The sequence below is a fragment of the Calypte anna genome, chromosome 6 (genome assembly GCF_003957555.1).
Source record: "Calypte anna isolate BGI_N300 chromosome 6, bCalAnn1_v1.p, whole genome shotgun sequence".
Lineage (NCBI taxonomy): Eukaryota > Metazoa > Chordata > Aves > Apodiformes > Trochilidae > Calypte > Calypte anna.
Genome location: NC_044252.1, coordinates 18746030 through 18767919, shown reverse-complemented (window position 1 = coordinate 18767919; position 21890 = coordinate 18746030). Strand labels below are relative to the sequence as shown.

Below are 21890 nucleotides of genomic sequence, written 5' to 3'. Positions count from 1 at the left end.
TTAGTTTTCCCTCACCAATCTCCGACAACTAAACATTTGCTTTCCTGCCCTCTAGTGCTCATATATACTTAATAATCTAAATAAGTTGGGTTTGGAAACCTCCTACCATGTAAGTAGTCATATAGAGATAAAAATAACTTACTTATTGTGGTATTAGAAGTGATCTGAGCAGTACTTTTGTTGTTGCTCATGTATGTATCATACTGCTACCTATATGCAGCTGTCTGAAAGGTAAGACTTCATTTTACAAAACGAATGTAAGGCAGTTTCCTTTTTCAGTTTGGACCCATACAATGGAGTTTTAAATGCATAAATTGAAGCTTACTTCTAGATTTACGATTCAAACGTTTTCACTAGTAGCTACAGCTGGTAGTTAGCTATATACCAAACTACAACTTTCCACAATATTTACAGTTTTCATCCATATTAAAAGCTTTTCTATTTAATGCAATTAATTTCCTCTCTTATGATGTAGTTTGTTAATAGTGTTGTGCATGCCTACATTTAAAGCAATGGGCTGACATCCTACAGCTGTAATTACTCCCATGCTACCAGAAAACCAGTGAAATAAATTTATTTAGTGTTAAATGGATATGGAATGTTATACAGTACATGTAAAAGACACTTCAAGATGAGTAAAGCAGGACTAATTGCACAAGAGAGTAAAGGTTCACCTCAACAGTCAGTATTATCAAATCATTACAGCTTTCATCTTCAGAGTGCAAGGTATGTCATGCAAAAAAAAAACAGCTCAAAAAGTCCCTAGACAAAACCAACATTGTGGTACCACTTTAAATGCTATCATACCACAGTACTTTACAAGACATTAAGTGATCATTCATACAGAATGAAGTATTTTAGCAATAACAAAAAAGTTTCAAATGTAACAGGTTTTGCATGAACACCAATTCCAGCATTACTATACCTAAGGAACAGGCAACATGCTGGGAGAAAGTACCTAAAAATCAAAGCTTTTTGTATTCATAGCCAATATTACTTTCTGCAAGAGCTATGCAATCTTGTGATTCAGATTCCCTGCATAACTGGGTAAGGTTCAATACATTTTTACACAGAGCATCACCACATATCCACCACATCAGCAAGACGATTTCATTATCTTGACCAGTTACTACATTTAAAACCATGGCTATGACAACATGCCCTGCAAACAAATTGTCTCTAGGACAGCGTCCTGTATGTAGAATAGAAAACAACTAAAATACACTCCTAACCACTTTAACCCCAAATGAACAATAATCTGTATTTACATACTTTTGAAATATGTAGGTAAAAACTGCAGGTGGAAGAGAAGCAGAATACACAAGAGCTACAACAGGGCTGACTGACCTGATCGGTGCATTCAGTAACTCTGACTCCAACTTCAACACCAGGTTGTACTTTTTGTACTCATCCTCCACACCAGGGCTACTGAGACCAGCTGCTGCTGTGGAAGAGGTGCTCATCCCACTTACACACTCCTTGCTCAACTGCTTGAGCACAGCTCAAACCTTGCACCCCGACCAGCTGCACCCAGCCAAAAGCACTGCAGATAACCACACTTTTACACACCCGCTTCAACTACAGCTTGAACATTAATGTGGAAGAAACACAGGAGATGACAGGATGCTTTTTGACATTTACACCTCACAATACTCATATCCTGAGGGCACCAACAGGCAGAATTATTTACCAAAATAAGCATACAAAAAAAGGCCAAGTTGTTTGCCCTCATATTAGGAATAAGCTATTTAACTTCCTGGCTTAAATGTAAGCAAGAGGAACTCAAGAAAGACCTCCTTGAGGTTAATTTTCCAACTACATTCAAAGAAAATAATTCACTAAAACTGTAACTTGCAAGGTTTACTAGCCTTGAAGTGAGGATACGGGTTAACTATACCTATAGTTAAATAAAAGACTTCAGAAGACATTTTACAGAAACAAAATATGCAACTCTAGGAAGTAGGTCAAAAAACACTTTAGGATTCAGCTGGAACATTCTATTTTCATAGACCATAATTCTCAGGAATGTGCATTTTATAAATTAAAAACACAAAACAAAAATTTGTGTATTCAATATGAAATTGGTATTTCTATACCTCTTCAGATAAAATTTGCTTTCACTCTCACAAGTAAGTGGTAGACCTGAAAAAAAATGGCTTTTCAAATCTACTGTGAATGAGAAAACACGATTGATGAACAAAGATGAACAAACCAACATCTGGAAAAAAACATTTTGTACAAGGCTGCAGTTCTCAAACACTTATATTACAAAGCAATGTAAATAAATACCAGGCTAGTACAAAAGCTCTTATTTACAGTTTTACAAATGAAAACATTTTCAGTGTAAATGCAGTGTTTTAAAGAACACAATATTAGTAAAATGAGTTCCTGTATAGAGCATTACAATTTCTGTTAAATTTTAATGTGGTACTATATAAAACCATTGTTTCAATTTTTTGTTTATAATTTAGTACAGCCAAACCCCAGTTTATGCCTGGAATGGTATCTGTTAAAGTGCTGAAAAAGAGGACATTTCTGAAATTTTAGAAAAACATACTGTACATATTAAAGCTTTATAAAGTTAAAATTGGTATATTTTGTTCACATTTGCTACCACACCACCTGTGGATGAAAGATTTTCAACAACTTCTAATTAACAGGATGGCAGTCACTGGTATCTTTGCATCCGAAGTCTGATGGTTTCCCACGAGTAATTCGTCTTAACCTTCAGTGGTGGCTTCAGGTTTCATGATCTGGTAAGTAATCAAGTATTCGGGATAAGCCTGGAAGAGTTACACACACATTCCTTAGTATGACTTGATTTTCTGGATAAATTCACAATTATTTGCTAGAGAAAGGAAAAAGTATTTGCACCAAAGAAAAGAGGGGAAAATGTCAAAGGTAGAACTCTTGGAGCATCCAGGAAACACAGATCCTTTCACCTGCAAGTTTTAAGACAAAAGCAAGTCCTAGCAACTCAATAGTAACAAAAAAACCCCCAACACATTACATGCCTTTAAAATAAAAGTTGAAGAGCCGAACCAAAAGGTTATTTACCTGCTCTCCTCTATAGATGACATATTCTGCCAATGCCAATCCATTTACACTGGGTCGTCCAGTAACTGAGTGATGTCCTGGGGGAGAATGAGCCATTTTCATAGCACTGAACTGCAGGAAAGACTTGCCCAGTGTTACACGACAAAACAGCAGTTGCCTGTTACAAAGGAAAAAGGCCCATGAATACAAAATGCTTGTGAAGCATTTGTAATTTGAAACTTTTAGTTGAGGAGAAAAGTGGAACTTTGAAGCCACTTTAGTCACTCTTTGTAGTTCACAAAATTCTGAAGTTACATTTTGAAGAAGTTAGACTCCCTTTGGAAAAGCTCTTTAGGCTGAGGAAAGGGTTTGTAATAACAATGGAAAACATTTATCTTATTTACTTGAAACAGCATACTTAATGTATTCAGATTGTCACTACCTTTTTGTTCTTTAAAAAAAACAAAAAAACCCCCCAAACCTAAACTTCTTACAATAAATTAAGGGCAAAGATTTGGTTAAATGCACTGAAGATAGTTCAAGGTTCTTCATACTGAAATATCAAAGTTTTCTGAAAGTCTCTTAGGCTCAGGTAGTAAGACAGCACTGAGATGGATTGGTTGCCAAGTATATCTTTCTTCAGTGACTACTGATTGATGTTTTATAACAAGGTACACTAAGGCAAAAATCAGGTTCTTTTGATTGACTCACCTGTGGCAAACATAGCAAGATCTATCTTTGTGAATTGGACATCCAGTGCCACCTCCAATTCCATACACATATTGATTGCTTTTGGAAGAGTTTTCAGCAAAATAAATTCCAGCTCCAAACATGCCGCCTATATAGGCATGTCTCTCATCAAAGCCTTTGTGAATGATTGCATTCACAAAAGGAGAGCCTAAAATAAAGCAAGTAAAATATTGAAAATACAGTACCATAAGGATATTTTCATGTGTGTCATAATTCAACCATCAACTCCTCAACTTCTTGTACAGTTTTTCCACACAAACAAGAAATGCAGTCTCCAGAAAGTGATCTCAAATTTGCTAGGCATGTTATACAAAGGACAGCAGCTGGTAAGTGCACATTTTAAACAAAAATTAACAAAGGACATTATCTGAGATAACTGTTGCTGCAAGAGAAGGCTCTGTGAATCTGCGTTCTCTTTGGCACAGCTTCCTTCTAACCAATATTCTTTGAATGCATTGCTACACAAATCCTATCTTCTTCCTAACACTAAGCAGACTGCATCTCAAAAGCAAGAAACATAAACCAGTATTTCTTTTTTTGTAATGTTATAAAATTTAGCCTTAAAGAATAATCTTTTCAAAATGGTTGGATTCTGCATCTTGAGGCACGTGGTACCCACTGATTTCCACAAAAAATGCAGGGTTTTTTTAGTAAGCATTTTTGTAACAGTACTTTATCTATAAATATGAAAACACCTTTAAATAAAAGCTGCTCTAAGAGATGTAATTGCAGTTATATTGGGAATTAGTGAAAATAATTGCATATCTTTTATCAAAGATGATAAAACTTTATATGAAGCTGAAGAACACTGCAGATGAGAATGAGAAAAACCTATGACAACTGCTCTTCATCTTCTGCCACTGGCATACATATACTAATACATATGCTAATGCCTATAAAAATGCTTTAAAAAGTTCTAAAATAATACATAAATTAGAACCCTCATAAATCATCAATTGGTTTGTTCCAGAGAGAATTTTATTATCTGACTAATTTAAAAGATTTTTCTTTAAAGACAAATCATTCCATTAAGAGGCTACTGGGGAGAGACAAGTCGTAAATTTTAGAAGAAAGATGAAGTTTGTTATATGTCCCATCATGACACATACAAAAACCTGTTCATATAAAACACACAAAACCTCATATTTCCACTGAGAAAATTTGCTTTGAGCCAGTAGAAACCCTCAACTAAAAAGCACTGATGATGTAACAAGTTTATAAGGTACATTTCAATCTCACCATGAAACAGCATCCTTTCATTAGCATGGTTATGATTCTCTTCAGAGACTTCTTTCCTTCTGTGAGTGTACCTTTCCCATAGTTTTTTGTTGCACACTTTCTGAATCTGAAATATCAAAATGAAAAGTTCCATCCTGAAACTGAAAACCAGTTTGCTTTACTTGACAGACATTTAACATATAGAAGATAATACCACAGTACACTTAGTCTAAACTGCCACTAAAAGAATATATTTTTTTAAAAACAGAATGAAACACCAGTTCCCTAATTTACCCTGCAGAAGTTGACTGTTGTAGCATAACGTCAGTAAACCACAATTAATTTCTTAACTAAGAATCAAATAATTCTAAGTATCTCCTAAGCAATACTTCCTAAATTAAATTCAGCAGGCTTAGTCACAATCCTACTTAAGTATCTCTCCAAACATAGCTTGATGACAAACCATGAGTAAAAAGATCATCTATATATTGGGGTCTTCCATGAAGATTCCTGAACACTTGAATTAAATTATGTACTCTCTCCAGGGGTATGCTGAACATTGGCAAAGATGTATGTATTTAGATGGAGCAGATCTATTTTACCAGAGAAACTGTAATTCAGTTTATAATTAGTACTATTTAGCATTACTTACTTGCAAATAATAATCTTTTAAATTAATCAAAATTATTGTTTCTTCACGGTGAAAAAAATATGAATGCAAACCAAAACCCCACTAAATTATTCACAGCAAGCTTGTCTACTACCTTGTATTTTAAGCTTTGGCCTTATGGGAATTTAAAATAGGTACACCCTTACTTCCATGCTTCAAGAGTTTTGCTTTCAGTTCCTGTTATTTTTTCTCCTGTCATTCCCTTAACTGAAATCATCCTTTGTTTCCCTTCTCTCTTTCTTCAAACATTATGCACTTCTCTGAGGTGTTAATTTCTCACAAAATTCTTAATGTCTATGAACCCTGAGCATTTTTTTCCACATCACATTATTTGTATTTATTTCCCAGAAAGGCAGTATTTTTCCTGTGTGTATCTCAGAATGGCACATCTCATCACATTAGGGAACTCAACAAACAAATGTAGAACATTTTAAGAACATTTTCTTTTCAGTGAAAATTCTGAAAGCGTAACCATAGACCATAAAAATGGAACAGCTACCTTTAAGATGTTGTATCTGTTGAAGACTCCACCAGCATGTCCTCCATCTCTGTGCTCTCGGACCGTACTCTGCATCTGAAAATTGAGAATTTTAAGGAGGATCACTTTGCTTCAGAAGGCATTTAGAACACATATCCTTTACACAGTCAAATAATACCATTTTAAATAATTAAAAAAAAACCTACAAAAAAAAAATCATATCCAAGTTTTCCTTAGGCTTTGAAATAATTATTACATTGTTAAATTGTCTAATAATAGTAAATGTCCACTTTAGGAGAAACTACAAATCTACTAGAGACTACAAAGAAAGTCATACCTCTTCTTCTACAGATTGAAATTCCTTATCTTCAGTGGAGAGATCTATAAGAATTGTTCCACTACCAGATGTATTTAGAGTCAGGTATGGATTAAGTCCTATGAATATAACAAAATACACAAACAGATTCAGAAACCCCTTTGAGACTGTTGATTAGGAATGATAACCAGTAAATGATTTTACATTTTCAAAGGACAAGTTTCTCAAAACTCAGTTAACATGATTAAAAAGTTAGCTACTAAGCAAGACTGTGATTGCCAATTACTTTGTCTTACTATTGGTTGTGTAAACTTAAAATGCAAACAGAACATGAGTTCTGAAAATACCTTCTACCCAAAGTACTTACTGAACCTGTCAAAAACTATCTGAAAGTTAAAAAAAAATTATGAAGATTTGCTTAAATATTTCAATACTTGAGAAAGGATTATTTTAAGGGTTGGTTAATACAGTGTTACACAGCACAAAGTAATTTTAGAGCTTGTGATAGTGACTTTCGTATTACTATGGAGTTCAGATTTTAGAATGACAATTCACAGACGGTGTCTCAAGAGGAGAAAAAATAATCCTACCAATTCCAATAAATTCATTCAGTTTCTATGAAACACAGCAAAACAATAGCAAGTAATGTTTCAGTGAGACAAGGAGAGAAAAGTTTCTATTTTTTTGTCTCTTATGCATCCATAGTTAAATGAAGTGTACTGCTGCATGAATAAAGAAGCTTCAGGGTAAACTTCAAAACAAGCTGAAGCTGTTAAACAAAGCAATTATGCTCATTTTGGTTCACTGGAAGCCAACTGCATTTCTAAAAAGAAAGCTGTATGTCAGAATTTCAGCAGGCTTTATGAGAGAAGAAATACAGTATTCTTTTGCAGAATCAAATGGAACAGTACCTAACATGCCCTGTCCCATCAATGGAAAATGCCCTCTGCTCTCTACATTGCTCCAATAAAAATAAATATTTCCTACCTCAAAAAGCTTATGTTTTGTACTAGATCTATACTTTAAGTAAACACAAAACAGTGATCACAAAGGAAAATAATATTGGAGAACTGAAAGGCAAGAGTCACAGTAATGCACAGCACAAGGAAGAGCACTCATGTCTCAAGTCAGAATGCATGTGAAGTGTCATTTTATAGGATAAGTTTTTTTAAAAATTCTTTTTAATGAGATAAATTCTGGAATAATATAACGCATTATAAAAATATTACAGGGTTCCATAACAATTTGAAACAAGTATATACCTTGCTGTCCAGAAATGAGTCTTTCAACTCCTTTAATGATCTTATGCCTATGGCCATAAGCATTAATTCCGATTTCCTTCAATTCTTTGTGTCCCATTTCAACCAATACATCCAGTGTTATCTATAATGAAAGCAACACCGTTTTTTGTACACCACCATAAGCAGGCTAGAACAGATGACAATTACAGTAAGAATACTCCTCACAATCGTTGAGATAAAATGCAAGTGTGTAAAGACTACAAACATCACACTTTTACTCAAATGCTTTCTCCACACTTTTTTCTTTAAATAAATATGCTACAAACTGCAATCATGTATCTTGTATTGCCTGCAAGGATCATGACTCTGATGGAGAAATACAATTTTCTAGATGGATTCAAGCCAACGGAAGCAAAACCCGAGATTACTAATCTAACCTGACTACTTATATACTCCACCATCTATACCACTGGGACATGCTTTGACTCTCAAACTGACATAAACATTATTGCCCCCATTCCTTTATATATACACCTGCATTTTAATATTTAAACAACAATTTTTAAAATCCAGTTATATTCCTTTCCTTTATTCCACTCATTTTGACATTCAATAATTTTAAATCTGTTTGATTAAGTCATTCTAATAATAGAATATTATTCTCAGCTTGCTTTCTAGCTGAGTATCTGGAAACAAATACAGCTACTTACCTGTTCTCTCTCAAATATGTCAATTAGATGTTCAAGGCCAAGGTTCCGTACAAACTGATTTATGCTAAAATCCACACCTGAAACTGGGCAAGAAGAAAAATTCACAATGAACATTCATACATGTATTGTAAAATAAAGCATACGTATCTCACACTGTCTGTGGCAATAACAAGAGAGACAGAAAATCCCAGTCTTCTCAAAATGGGGAATTAGTATCTGTAGTACTAACCATTGGCACCTACTACTTAAATTTACTCTGAGATTTCTATAAACAGTCTTTTTATTTTCACAGAATAACTAACTAGCTACCAGAAATGCATGTTCAAACAGAAATACTTTGAGAACTAAAACATTACAGAAGTAACCTTTTCAGGGTATCTGATAGCCTCTTAGAAATTAGATAAATCTTGAAGTAAAATACTGTGTTACCAAGTCAAGTTTCATTTAACTCCTCATTTACAACAAAAATCACCATCTGGGTTCTGTACAGCAAAAAAATGAACATGTTAAAGATTCTAGAAGAGGAAAGTGCTAAAATCTTACACTACAATACTATTTTAGACTACTGTTCCTTGTTGGTGACATCATAAAGAATACAGATTCTGTATATATCTTAGTAACTGTGTTCATGTGTGGAAAACTTCACACTTGTACAGCCTTTTTTTTTTAAACCATAAAGTAGAAAATGTTGTTAATTCCTAACTGCAAAAGCCTTACCTTCTTTTTTCTCCAGAACAGTAGCTCCCTCTGTACTGTTTGTACTAACAACAGAAGGAAGCTCAGAAAAACTACCAGACAAGTTGTCAAGACTACTTGCAGCAGACAAACTGGATGGACTGGATGGAACAGAAGACAGGGAATCAGCTGTAGAACCTGTAGTCTGAGACACACTTATAACCTGAGGTTTGTAGCAGGTCGGTAAGGCTGAAGGAGGCATTGCTGCTGTCAATAACGCGCTGACATCATCTGCCTAAAGAGCAGAAAACTTATTAAACAGAGGAAAGCTCACACAACTTTTTTTCCTAGAATGCATTAGCACAATGCCAGACTTGCTGAGAATACTGCAAAACACCTTAACGCACATTGGAAAAATATTCATTTTACAATGCAGTTTACAAGTGGCCTTTTATGCCAACAGCATATACAAAAATGTAAAATGCTGATTAATAACAATTATAATTAGATAAATTTTCAATTACTTTCAGTATTTCTAAAAAACTTCAAGGACAGTTAAGCAGAATTCATTTTCTACAAAAAATGAATGAAAGCTTCTACTGACAGCAAGATTTTATGAAACAAAACAACTACTCTGAGTGTAGCTTTGGATTGTAATACAGAACTCTGTGAAAAAACCCACCCAAAAACTTAACAGCCAGATATTTTCCTATGCTTATGTTGCTACAAAAATTTTGCTTAAATGTTATTGTAGCAATTTTTGTCTTCATTAACTATTAGTACCAAATTAGTGTAAGCAAACTGTAAGTATTGGGTTTGATGTTTTGTTGTTTTTTTTTCCCCTCACTCTATCTTGAAAAAAGAAACCTTGAGCAAGGAAATATTTAAAGAAGGGTTATAAAAGCTTTATGAGCTTCGCTTACAAGGCATGTATAAACACTAAAGACACTTAAATGTTGCAAAAGTTATCATATTTCTATTTTTAAAAAAGCATAGTATTTAATCAGGCTGCCACAAATTGCTGGTAAGTACAGACTCCCCAAGCAAAGTTCCATCACTTACAGTGACCAGGTCCAATGGTGTTTGTCCTTCTTGGTTCTTCAGAGTAGGATCAGCCCCATGTGCCAATAACAAGGCACAAAGCTGTGTCCTTCCTTTCTGGGCTGCTTCATGCAGAGGTGTGAAAGCCCATTTGTCCGTAGCATTCACGCATGCATTATACTTTATAAGTAAAGCTGCTACATCAACATGCTGGAAAATAAAATACCTGTTAATTTCCAAGGTATCACAGTGTCTTAAACTAACTAAGAACTACTTCTCCTATGTCTCTGTACTCCTCCTTATGAATTTTCTAACAATAAGTTTACTTTCTAATTATGAATTTAAAAAGTATTAAAATACGGTGTTCTGTTCCTCACCTTTAACATACCAGTAAAACATTAATATTGCTTCACTTGTGCAAAAAGCACAGACTATAACTGTGAATCCAGGGGGAAACTGAAGGAAAACAGCTTGAATTTGAACTTCCAGATTGGAAAGCACTCCAACTATTTTGATTAAAAACTTGATCCAAGCACAAAGATCCAGAAAGCCCACAAACCCAATCAATCAGTGTCTCAACACCAGCCAAATAAGTGAAGATGAGATCTTACTGATAAAATTGGACCTACACAGGTAAGGATATTTTTGAAAACCTTTCAGGCTGCTGGCTTTCTGAGCAGTCATGTTCACAAAACTCAATTCTGTGAACTCCAACCATGACTCTACAAATCCAGTGTTTCCACCTATACAGTAAGCTGACTATCATAATTTTTTTTTTTTTTTTTTACATTTTACAAATAAGATTACATTATAACTCACTGGCAAAAGTTTTCTGGAAAGTATTGACTCAAAATGCTGCCAATGAAATGTATCACTTTTATTTATCTTTAAAAAAAATAAAGCCCCAGAAAGTTTGAGATATTTACCCCGTAAGATGCTGCGTTATGCAGAGGAATCAAGCCTCCTTTATCCTGTGCATTCACATCTGCTCCATGCTGTAACAGGTATTCTGCAACCTCCAAATTGTTGTAACCAGCTGGAAGGTTGCAGAAGTACAGAATAAATAGAACATAATAAAAAAAATAATCCTCAACAGGCTTTAGTGAAGTAATAATTCACTTATATTAGTTGAAAGTTGTCAGTTTCAGTGAAGACAGTGCATTATCTATTAGTGAAGACCTTTTCACTCTATTTAAGAGTATTTGGTTTTAAAACCTCTGCCTATAAACAATAAAAGATCCTCTTTGCCTACGGAGAATAAAGTCATTAGAGTGAATGAGTTTAGAGAAACATAAAATTAATATGCATATAATACTAATTAATTTTTTAAGAGTGAAAACATGGAATCCTCTAGCTTGAGACTGCACTTGCTTAAACATAAAAAATTCAGCCACAGAGCAATGAATGATCTGATCAAAGTAGTTAATTAAAACACTGACCTGCTAAGTGTAGTGGTGTTGAATGCCGTCCCTGCGTGTCCCGACAGTTGACATTGTCAGGTGAGCACAGCTTTTTGACTCGGGCCAAACAACCTTTCTTTGCAGCATCCAGTAGAGCTGCATCGCCTCTAAGTAGGTCTTGAATATCAGTATCACCATCTTTAACAAGGTCTAGAGGAGTATTCCCATCTCTGTTTTTCTTTGTAGGGTCAGCTCCGTGCTGGAAACATCAAAGACAGATGTTAAGTACAAAAGTAGAATAAACCACACTGTATCTAAGGCATCTTATCCCTTACTGAGCAAATATTCTGACACATATTAGAGTCCTTCAGAGAAAGCCTTCCATTTACTGTGTAAGAAAGGACAAGTTGCTAGTAGTATCTCTTTTACTGAAAATAAACATTTAACTTCAATCATCCAGAAACCACAAAACAAATAAATTTCTCAGAAGAGTCCAAAAAAGAAAGCAACCTCTCTCCAGCAACCTCTCCATACCTGTAACAGGAGTTTGCAAATCTCATATTTTCCTTTTGCTGCAGCTTCATGCAAAGGAGTGAATTTCCACAAGTCAGCTACATTGACAACTGCACCGTGTTTAACCAGCAATTCTGCAACTTCATAGTGACCATATGAGCATGCATTATGTAAGGGAACAAGACCTCTGGAAACAAAGAGAGAAAAATTCTCTTTATGTACTGGGTCTTCTTTCACAAAGTGATAAAAACTTAATAACACAATTCACTTTCAACAATCAATCCATAAGAAACTTCTTTAAAAAAATATTCACAATAGTCTAATATAGTAGGAATATCTACTGGTGAATTGATAAAAATGTCATTAGCAGTGACACAGGGCCAGAGAAATTCTTGACACTCTAGTTTCAAGTACTGCAAAATGCTTTTGTGGATATTCTAAACATCTTCCTTCTAATAGAACTTTCCATGAGAATAATAATAATTAAAAAAATGCTTATTAGCTACCAATGTTCAAGAGCTGACAGATACCAGCATTTATAATTGTCAAGAAAAATACACATTTGAGTATTTACCCCTTATCTTTTGCGTGTACATCTGCTCCATGCTGAAGAAGATATTCAACAACAGATACCCTATTATAACCAGCTGCAAAATGAAGTGGTGTAGACTGACGTCCTTCAATATCTCTGCAGTTCACACTTTGAACTGTACATAGTTTCTGTGAAATTCACAAAAGAAAACATACATCATTATATTTGGGTACATATTTAATTTAGTAATGCTCTTATACACATCTGATTTTGATAAACTGTTTTTCTAAAAACTCAAGTTTACTTCTTCATTTTTACATAATACCTTTACTTTTCACAGGCTGTATCCCTAGAAAAAAAGTAATTAAATACTTCTTCCCAAATTCACACCTATGACTTATGCTTTTTATTATAAGACAAAATTTTGGAGGTGGTGAACATTACATTTTGTCATCTGTAGTATTTATGCAATACAAAGGTTTTAGGATAGAGATCTAAAGCAGTCAGCGAAGGGCTCTTTGATAGTTTACTTTGGGAAATTGACAGTTTAGGATGTAATTTCCTCTTATTTTTAGTTTTACACTTACTTTCACAGTATCCACATCTCCAGCCTTTGCAGCCTCCAGCAACTGTCGATCTGCATCGGAATTACCTAATGGAAGACCTTCTGCAAAAAATAAATGAGGTTGCATCACAGGTAAGTGTATGTAGCTGAAGGAATTTGCTGGGACAGGAAATAATTTTGAGTATTTCAAAAAATTTCCCTTAAAAAGGTAACAAACTATATACAAGTTTTGTCTTTTCTTACTATCTTAACTACTATCTTACAACGGTAGCTATGAACTCTAACAGTGTTTGCAAAGCTGTCTTCAGCAGCATATTTCCTACTCATTTTGAAGTACAGTGGAACCAGTTACACATTCTTATTTCAGTTTTAGAATTAAGACTATATAAAGAAGCTTACTTATATGTATAATGTCCAAACCTTACTCTTAAAAATACATGCACTCTGCTGCCTCTGCTTACAAATGCAAAGCAGCCATTTTTTGCTTATGAAACTTATTCTCTACTTGCAAGATTTCTTCTTCCTACGTCAGCATTTTTCCAAAACGATTCCAAGTGGCTATACTACATAACATTCTGAGCATCTCTGGCAATCTGTGTAGAAACTAAGCTCTGTTATGTGCTTGTGTTTGCTGCTATTTTTTGACAGCACTTGAAATGGCAAGTGAAATGAAGCACTACATTACTTCACAAGTGCATCTTGAATAGATCAGCTGTACCTTGTAGGAGCTGTTGCACACTTTCTGTCCCCATTTGTAAGGCTGTAAAGCCCTGCAGAGACACAATGGAAGGATCACATCCAGAACTCAACAGCAATCTGCATGTCTGAAGATGACCACAATATGCTGCTCTATGAAGAGAGGTCTGGCCAAGATGATCTAATGCATTAACCTAAAAGCAACAGACAATAAATACCAACATCAGCACTTAATATAAAAGCTGTTTTCATTGCTGAATGGGAGATTTTCAGAAGTATTCTTCTTCCTTTAATTAAAAGAAAATACATATTCATAAATACATATACATAAAAATACAAATACATATACAAATACAAATACATATACATAAAAAAATACATATACATAAAAAAAAATACATATTCAGAGTATTTCCAAAGGTCATGACATTTTAAAATATAAAAATTAAACAAAAGCATCAAGTTATAACTACAGTTACTGAGGAAGAACAGGCCCCTTTTAGAGGCATGTGAATAATCCAGAGTATACAGTTACAGTGATTTTACCAGATACAGAAGGCAGCCATTATTTCACTCATGGCAACACAAATCCTCAGTCGAATTTGTAGAACAGCTTTTACCTGCATTCACTTACTGTGTTTTTTTAGCTTAAGGACTTCCTATGTGCTTCAGTCAATTCTATTTTACAACTTAATAATCTGCACCCAAAGTTTGTCTTCCCTACTATTCCTCTACTTTTGATCATAGTTTTGGACATTTCACATCAGTAAAGGTGTAATCATATTTCCATAAGAGAGATACTCAACTCCTAGTCTGGGAGATTCAAGTATTACAGAGAGTATCTTCAGTTTTTCTTTTTGTGGAAATTTGAAAGAAACACTGATTTATGATTTTATCTTTTGCCTTCAGTGTAATTTTTGTTGCACATAACATCATGTAAAATCTACCTGTTTCACAGTTCAGTCTAGTTTCTTGTTGTTCATATACATCCCTTACTTTTTTTCTTCTCCTTAATATTTCAGTACTACTGCTGGACAAGGCACTGAAGAGGACACTCTACAGGCTTCCAGGTAACAAGACTTGCATCTGCATTTTTTATAAAATAGGACCAAAACAATGATGCATGCACTGCTGTACTGATGGATTGATGGCCTATGTCTTAAGTGCACGAAATTACAACCTTCCAAAATAAATTATTTCCAAAAAGTCTGTCTCCTCATCAGTCCATTGTCACACTGTGAAAATCTATATAGTAGGCAAAACTCAACAGAAAACCCCATATGAATAGTAACTCATACCTTAGCTTCATGTTTCACAACTACCTCAACAACATCATTATGAGCCTTTTCTGATGCCACATGCAGAGGAGTCAAGAAGCTGTAAAAAAAAAAAAAAGAAAGTAATTAAATGTGTATTTTGCTAAACCTTCTAAACAAACCCTTAGGAATATTTGTTTGTAACCACTCACTCTTTTGTTTTTTCATTGATGTTGGCTCCTTTCCTCAGCAGCAATTCACATACTTGTTTTCTCTTAGGATATGGAGATGCAGCAGCACAGTGCTAAAAACATAAGAAACTGTAGCATTAACAACTAGCTAGCAATATACAGGTTTTACTGCTTGCTGATCAGCTGACAGTAAAGAGCTGTCTGTGTGCACAGTCAACAGAAAAAAAAACAAACAACAAACATGTAGAAGCTTATTAATTCAGGAGATTCCACAGGGGCTCTTGAATTTACTCTAGTATTTTCCAGAGCTTCCTCTCCAGTAATTGCTGGAAATCTTTGAGATTTACTAACAAAGCAAATACAGGAAGCTTGCTGTTGCTTAAGCAAGACTATTCTACAGAGGAAGAAAACTGGTATATTAGACAGCCTAAATTAAACAGGCAATTAAAATTCATTTTAACATTAAGAACAAAAAATATTTCTCAATGTTATTTACCTAGACACTGCATATTCGACATGGCTCTGAATTACAGTGTTTGACAATGGAATTTTTAGTTCTAAAGCGTTTCCTATTTTGTTTATGTCAGACAAAATATAGGCAAAATAATTAATATTACCAGAGCTGTCTCATGTGTCTGAGGATGCTTGAAGTTCACTGTCTCCAAAGAAAGATGTTTCTTTATTCGAGCTACATCTGATTCTCTTGCAGCCTGGAGCAGTGAGTGACCTTTGAATTCATCTTTAAAAAGAATACACACCAGGAGGTTACACTCCTTTACTCAAGAATGATTAAGGATTTTTTTTTCCAGATAGATAAAAATACTCAGTTTGTTTAGCAGACCACAGTGCAGACATTTCCAGCTCACACTAAACTTTTACAGCACTTGACAGAACTTGTTGGCTAAGTCAGAACACTACAGGAATGTGCTTTGTTTCTAAACCAAAGTCAGAGACATCCAAACTGGCTGAACAAGATGTATTTCATAAACCACTGTTCTAGGTTTCAATATTTGCATATGTACCAATCAAGAACATATTTAAACCTCTACTTTTAACCTGTCTTTGGAAAGTCATTTCAGAAGTCTGATGTAGTATTTACCAATAATTTTTATATAATTTTATGGCAGAAAGTTATTGACTGACCAATGAAGGACAGAATTTGATGGAATTTTTCTCAACTTCTTAAATTTGCTGGACTTAAAAAAAAAACAATGCCAAAACCCAATGCCTTTCAGCATTTTCTATGAAATTTCAGCAGTTGTAGCATACTCAAAACACATAAATCATTCTAAACAGTGATGCTTTTTTTCAAACAAAATATAGTGGAATAAAAATGAGTATTTCAAAAGCCTTGATGCAATGACAGAAGCAAGTACAGATAATGAAAGTGTACTGGCAAGGTCATGAGGAAAGGCATGTATTCCAGGAATAAAAGCTACAAAACCCATCACAACCATGTGACAAAAAAACTGACAATAAACTTGTTTTAAATACCTATGTTAAGAAAATCTAGCAAGCTCAAATTCTAAGCAGTGAAATACACTGTCCAACATTGCACAATTGCTTGGAAAGTGACAGTATTTTCTAAATCTGATTTATGGCAGATCACTATCTAGGGAACCTAAGTACACATCTTACAATATGTAACTGTAGAACTGATCTCACTTTATACTCACATGCTAATCGTTCTTTTAACTGGGGTGTTGGAGCCAAGTCAATGGTGCTTTTGTTGTGACAATTCAACAGTGTTGGGTCAGCACCATAACTTAACAAAAGAGAACATACTTCCACCCTGTTCTTAGAAGCTGCTTCATGCAGAGGGGTGAATTGCCACAGATCCATTGCATTCACACATGCTCCATGCTTGTAAAGGGTAAAAAAGATGCAATATAAAAACCAGATCATTAGAAAAGACTTCTGACATTAGTTTCAATGCAGTAGACTGTTAAAATAAAAATCAATTTTTTCTCTGCAAACTGTATCCAAGACATATTCCAGACATTAATTTTCAACACAACACAGTATGTCAGCACACTGCAGTTTAGTCCTCTAGTGTCTCACAAGTACACTAAACGAAGCTGAATGGAGGGTAGTTTCCTCAGGCTTTCTCCCACATCTCTAAAAGATTAGCTCTGCTGCAGGTCAAACTGCAGAAAGAACCTAGCTCATATACTCCAAATTACTTTTGAACAAGCACTATGATAAAGATATATTCTGTTAATACCCCCCAAGATATGAGTGCCAAGATATCTATAATGAAACTAGGCACTTAAAATTGACTTCAAATCAAAACATCTCATACAAGGTTCTGCAAGTAATATTTAGTATCTGTGTAATTCTGTATGCATCTCAAGTTCTGTCTGAAAGCAAGTCAGATAGAACGTGCTCTTTTCCCATTGCTTCTGTTGACATTGTAGTGCTTTGGAAAAAAAATAATCCAAGGTTCACTGGAGCAGAAATCCAACAGGAAACAGAGCTCTAGCTTAATACTAAAGACATGCTGTAACACCTAGGCCACAGTGTTGTTTTTGTCTTGTAGCACAACTGTGAAGATTCACTTTAGACTTGGTCTCTGAAGTAAAAAAAAAATAAAATTAAATCTTGACTACTTAAACTTATACTTTATATATATATGTACATATATATACACATATATATATGTACATATTATTTCAGTTAATTTTTTGCTAAAAAAATAGAAAGACACATTGAATTAGAGAGGACTGAAACATACAGAACAGCTATTCTCTGAGCAGCCAAACATCAGAGTTACCAAATATAATATGCCCAGCTGTTATTAAGATCATGATTTGCTATAGCAGTTGAAAATGGGCACACTGCAAGTATCCCTTGGTGGACCACACTCATAGATTTTTGCAGACCACATCTTTGACCCACTAATTTAATAAAACTTTATCTTCAAGAAAACTATAAGCCAGATAAGACACTTCAGTTCTGGGAGTTCACTTACGTTAGGAATATTGACACATTTTTCTTTCTTTGGAGTGAAAGCTACAATTCGGGGTCAGAACTGATGCTGTGAAGTTCATTTCCTCAACAGACTGATTACTCTTTCATGTTAAGATATTAGTGATATTTACCTGCATTAGTTTAAAAACAATCTTTTAATAGTCAGTCTTCTGAAATATTTTTCTATTGTCCAATTATCACTATTGCTTAGCCCTTTGGTTTTTATTGTGACTGGTTTTTTTGGTGACTGAGAATAAAAACATTCAGCTTTGGAACAGAGTGTGTTAAAAACAAAAAGCACACCTATTAGGGAAAAGCTTTCTCGCAAGCAGAAGATTCTGTAGCTCCAGCTTATTAAATAACTAACACAGAGAGCAAAAGCAATCTAACATAAATTTTTAAAAATCTATTTAAAAATTGTTATTTAGTATTATCCAATCTACTGTCTTTAAAGACCAACCTTCACTAGAAGCTCTGTTACTTCATAATGACCATAGGAACAGGCATTGTGAAGTGGCACCAAATCTCTACATAGGAGAAAAAGAGGGAGTATAATTATTTTAGTCCACACATTTCAATTCCAAATGCATCCAGAACATTGCAAATGGTACTACAGTGCACCTTGAACATTTGGAAAAAAAAAAAAAGTATCAGATGTTTAAATGATGTTGAGGGGAAATAAAAAGCTACAGAAGAACCCAGACTATCCTGTCAGCATTTTTCAAGAATAATAAACATTTTAAAATAATCAGAAGATAAGAAATTAATTGCACCATCTTACTGCAAATGAAATGGTTCTGCTCAGACTCAGAACCCTAAGCAGAAAGAACTATCTACAGAGGATTTTCCAGAGTGACAGTAATTACTTCTTTTTTTCACAGGAACACTGCTATAAAATAATCTTTGCCCTTGGAAACTAAAAAAAATACTTACTGGCTAATGTTTAAGTAACAGTACAATATTCTATAGCAACAGTAAAGCTACAGAGGTTTCAAGCCCAGCTTCAAACTCTGTCAAACCAAGTTCTCTTAGGAGCAAATGAGAATTTACCCAAAATGAATTATTTCACTTTGGGCTAGTAAGGGAGACATGACTAGAGTGAATTCCAGCCTCAAGTGGACAGTTGAAGCTGTGTGATTACGTAGTTATTTGCATAGCTGTGAAGTGATTCTAGGAAAAAGGAGGAATAAGAGTTTGATTTCCATAAACTTCAATGTACATAAATACATGGTTTTAAAAATAAGGTTTTCATTATAATTCATGTAACTATATAAATTTAGCATGTCTATATTTCAATAAGCAAATTATGGAAAAAGTAATCCAAATAAAACCTCTGGAAAGGAGATTTTCAAATTTTATTACATTCTTTGCAAAACGAAGTACAGAAACTTAAAGGCAGAAAGAAAATAAAGATTGATTCAGTCAACAACAGAATTGATGACTTCACAGTGGTTATGAATGTATTTTATTAAACAAGAGATAGTAATTTGGCTAATTATACCTCAAAGGCAGCATGTTCTATGGTCAGCTCAATTTAGACTCTCCTGATTCACAAGTCTTAAGCCTGTATACTTTCTGTTTTTTTCATAACAGAAAAGTTAAAGATGGAATAACAGTCTCAAGACAGAAATTATTTAAAAATAGTATTACTATGAATTACTTCACTTAAATTTTTAACAAATTCTGAAAAAAGGAAAAATGAACCTACCCTTTATCCTTAGCATGTACATCAGCCCCATGTTGCAGTAAAAGCTGGACTATTTTTACACGGTTATAGCCAGCTGCTAAATGTAAAGGAGTAGACTGAAACAACAGAACAGGGAGGTAATCAGTAACACAAAACCAAGGGTTAATTTTGTATTTCTTTTTTTCAAAAGAATTTTTAAAGGTACTAAATACTGAAGTTCTTATAATAGTTGCAAACTTAAAAGAAAAAAGTGCTTGAATAAGACATTTGGTAATTATATTCATTGTTTACTGACTACTTTTGACTTCATCATAAACACAAATCCTGAATTTACTCCATCACTTCTGGCAATGAAGGCCCTCTTATGGATTTCTGAGTCCTGCCTTTTAACCTACTGTAACTATAAATACTTTGCAGGAACCAACCATACCCCATGTGAAAGAGGAAATAAGACAGCCATCAAAAAACCCCCGAAGTTCTAAATTATAGAGGTCTGCCTGCAAATCTGTATATTAAATTTAGAAATTATTCACATCTGTGAGAGCAGTTGGGTTTAGATACTTAATTTTCTCTTCTAAATTTGCACCATTCACAAAGCAGTGAGCAATTGCTCTAGGGTCTTTTTTAGCAAACCCACTCAAGCACATACATCAGCAGTACGGAGGGCAGAGAGACATATTAGCAAAGAGAAATCTTACCCTCTTCACTTACAAACCAAATAGCTCAAATGCATTTGTACAGCTTCTGAAGAATGAGTCTCAGAACTAGCAGATGAGAAAATAGAGATGCATGGGTATTCTGGACATCCCACTATCTTACCATGAAGACTTAAGACAGGAAAGTTTATTTGAACAAAACCTAAGTGAATGAGTGAACTTAAGAGTACACATACTTCATGAGAACAATGAGGATGCCAAAATTTGATATTTAATGATCTGAACCTTTGGGTAAACTTTTCACTGCAGATATAAAGATCAAACAAAAGTTTCAATTGAAAAGGTGTTTGTTTATAACTCCCAGGTGGAAATAACTACATAGTCCTTTTAAGGTTAAAAATAAACAAACAAAAATCAGCTGCTACAGAGGTACAACCTTATTTCCCCACACATGCTAAAGAAAATAGATACTATGTTTAACATTCTGAAAATCTGGTCAAACAATAACTGTGAAACATGGAAGAGTGAACTAACTTCAATTCAGGTTTTAAACAAAAATACCTTTCTGCCATCACTTGCATGACAATTAACATTTAATGGTGTAAGAAGAGACATCATCTTTTCTTCATTTCCACTTCTGAAAAAAAAAAGATATGAAATGGGCAGAATTTTTTTTATTCCATTTTTAGTAGATTATGTTTTCATATTTTTTTCTTATAATGTTTAGTAGATCTGTTCTGAAATCATACTTTTACTGCTGTTCTGTCAGCATTAAAGGGAAAGAAAAAATGCATTTGTATAATTATTTTTGCAGCTTTTTCACAGATAACAACCAAAGCTTAGCATCTAGATGGAATACCAGCTTCAGAAGCATATAAGTATATACACATCTATATTAATTACATACAAGACCCCAAACAATTCTAAACATATAACTGAATTTCAGGCATTTTCCAAACATGCATACCTGGCACTTTCTAAGAGCTCATCTTTCTTGTATTCACCTGGAAGACAAAAGGGAGTTTCTTTAGTTGTTAATTAAACGTCTATATATTATCCTCCTCTTCCAAAATTTTAGAGACCATAAGTGCTAAAAATTGATAGTCTATTACTGAACTAGCACAATAAACTACTTATCAAGAAAACATCCCAAGACTGAGATGACAAAGACTGTAAGGGAATTCTTATTTAGAATTATAAAACAGAGAGAAGTTAAAGGAATATCAGAAAAAAAATAAATTCAAAATACTGCATTACATTAATTTGACTGTTATTGGTAATAACATAAT

At 34.1% G+C, this 21890-nt stretch overlaps 1 protein-coding gene across 1 annotated transcript in view; it reads right to left on the bottom strand.

Annotated features, from left to right (window-relative positions):
* Window positions 1–422: 422 nt before the first annotated feature.
* Window positions 423–21890, bottom strand: part of TNKS2 (tankyrase 2) — a 28991-nt gene continuing 7523 nt past the window's right edge. The window contains exons 4-27 of the mRNA XM_030453300.1: window positions 21569–21605; window positions 21163–21238; window positions 19967–20061; window positions 18719–18785; window positions 16965–17151; window positions 15906–16027; window positions 15310–15401; window positions 15140–15218; window positions 13864–14035; window positions 13168–13247; window positions 12623–12768; window positions 12070–12235; window positions 11575–11794; window positions 11062–11171; window positions 10157–10345; window positions 9137–9389; window positions 8420–8502; window positions 7731–7851; window positions 6490–6587; window positions 6174–6248; window positions 5026–5131; window positions 3748–3934; window positions 3058–3214; window positions 423–2783 (exon numbers count right to left, since the gene is read on the bottom strand). Of these exons, the coding sequence (XP_030309160.1) occupies window positions 2721–2783; window positions 3058–3214; window positions 3748–3934; window positions 5026–5131; window positions 6174–6248; window positions 6490–6587; window positions 7731–7851; window positions 8420–8502; window positions 9137–9389; window positions 10157–10345; window positions 11062–11171; window positions 11575–11794; window positions 12070–12235; window positions 12623–12768; window positions 13168–13247; window positions 13864–14035; window positions 15140–15218; window positions 15310–15401; window positions 15906–16027; window positions 16965–17151; window positions 18719–18785; window positions 19967–20061; window positions 21163–21238; window positions 21569–21605 (2981 nt within the window). The 3' untranslated portion in view covers window positions 423–2720. The remainder of the gene's footprint in view (window positions 2784–3057; window positions 3215–3747; window positions 3935–5025; window positions 5132–6173; window positions 6249–6489; window positions 6588–7730; window positions 7852–8419; window positions 8503–9136; window positions 9390–10156; window positions 10346–11061; window positions 11172–11574; window positions 11795–12069; window positions 12236–12622; window positions 12769–13167; window positions 13248–13863; window positions 14036–15139; window positions 15219–15309; window positions 15402–15905; window positions 16028–16964; window positions 17152–18718; window positions 18786–19966; window positions 20062–21162; window positions 21239–21568; window positions 21606–21890) is intronic.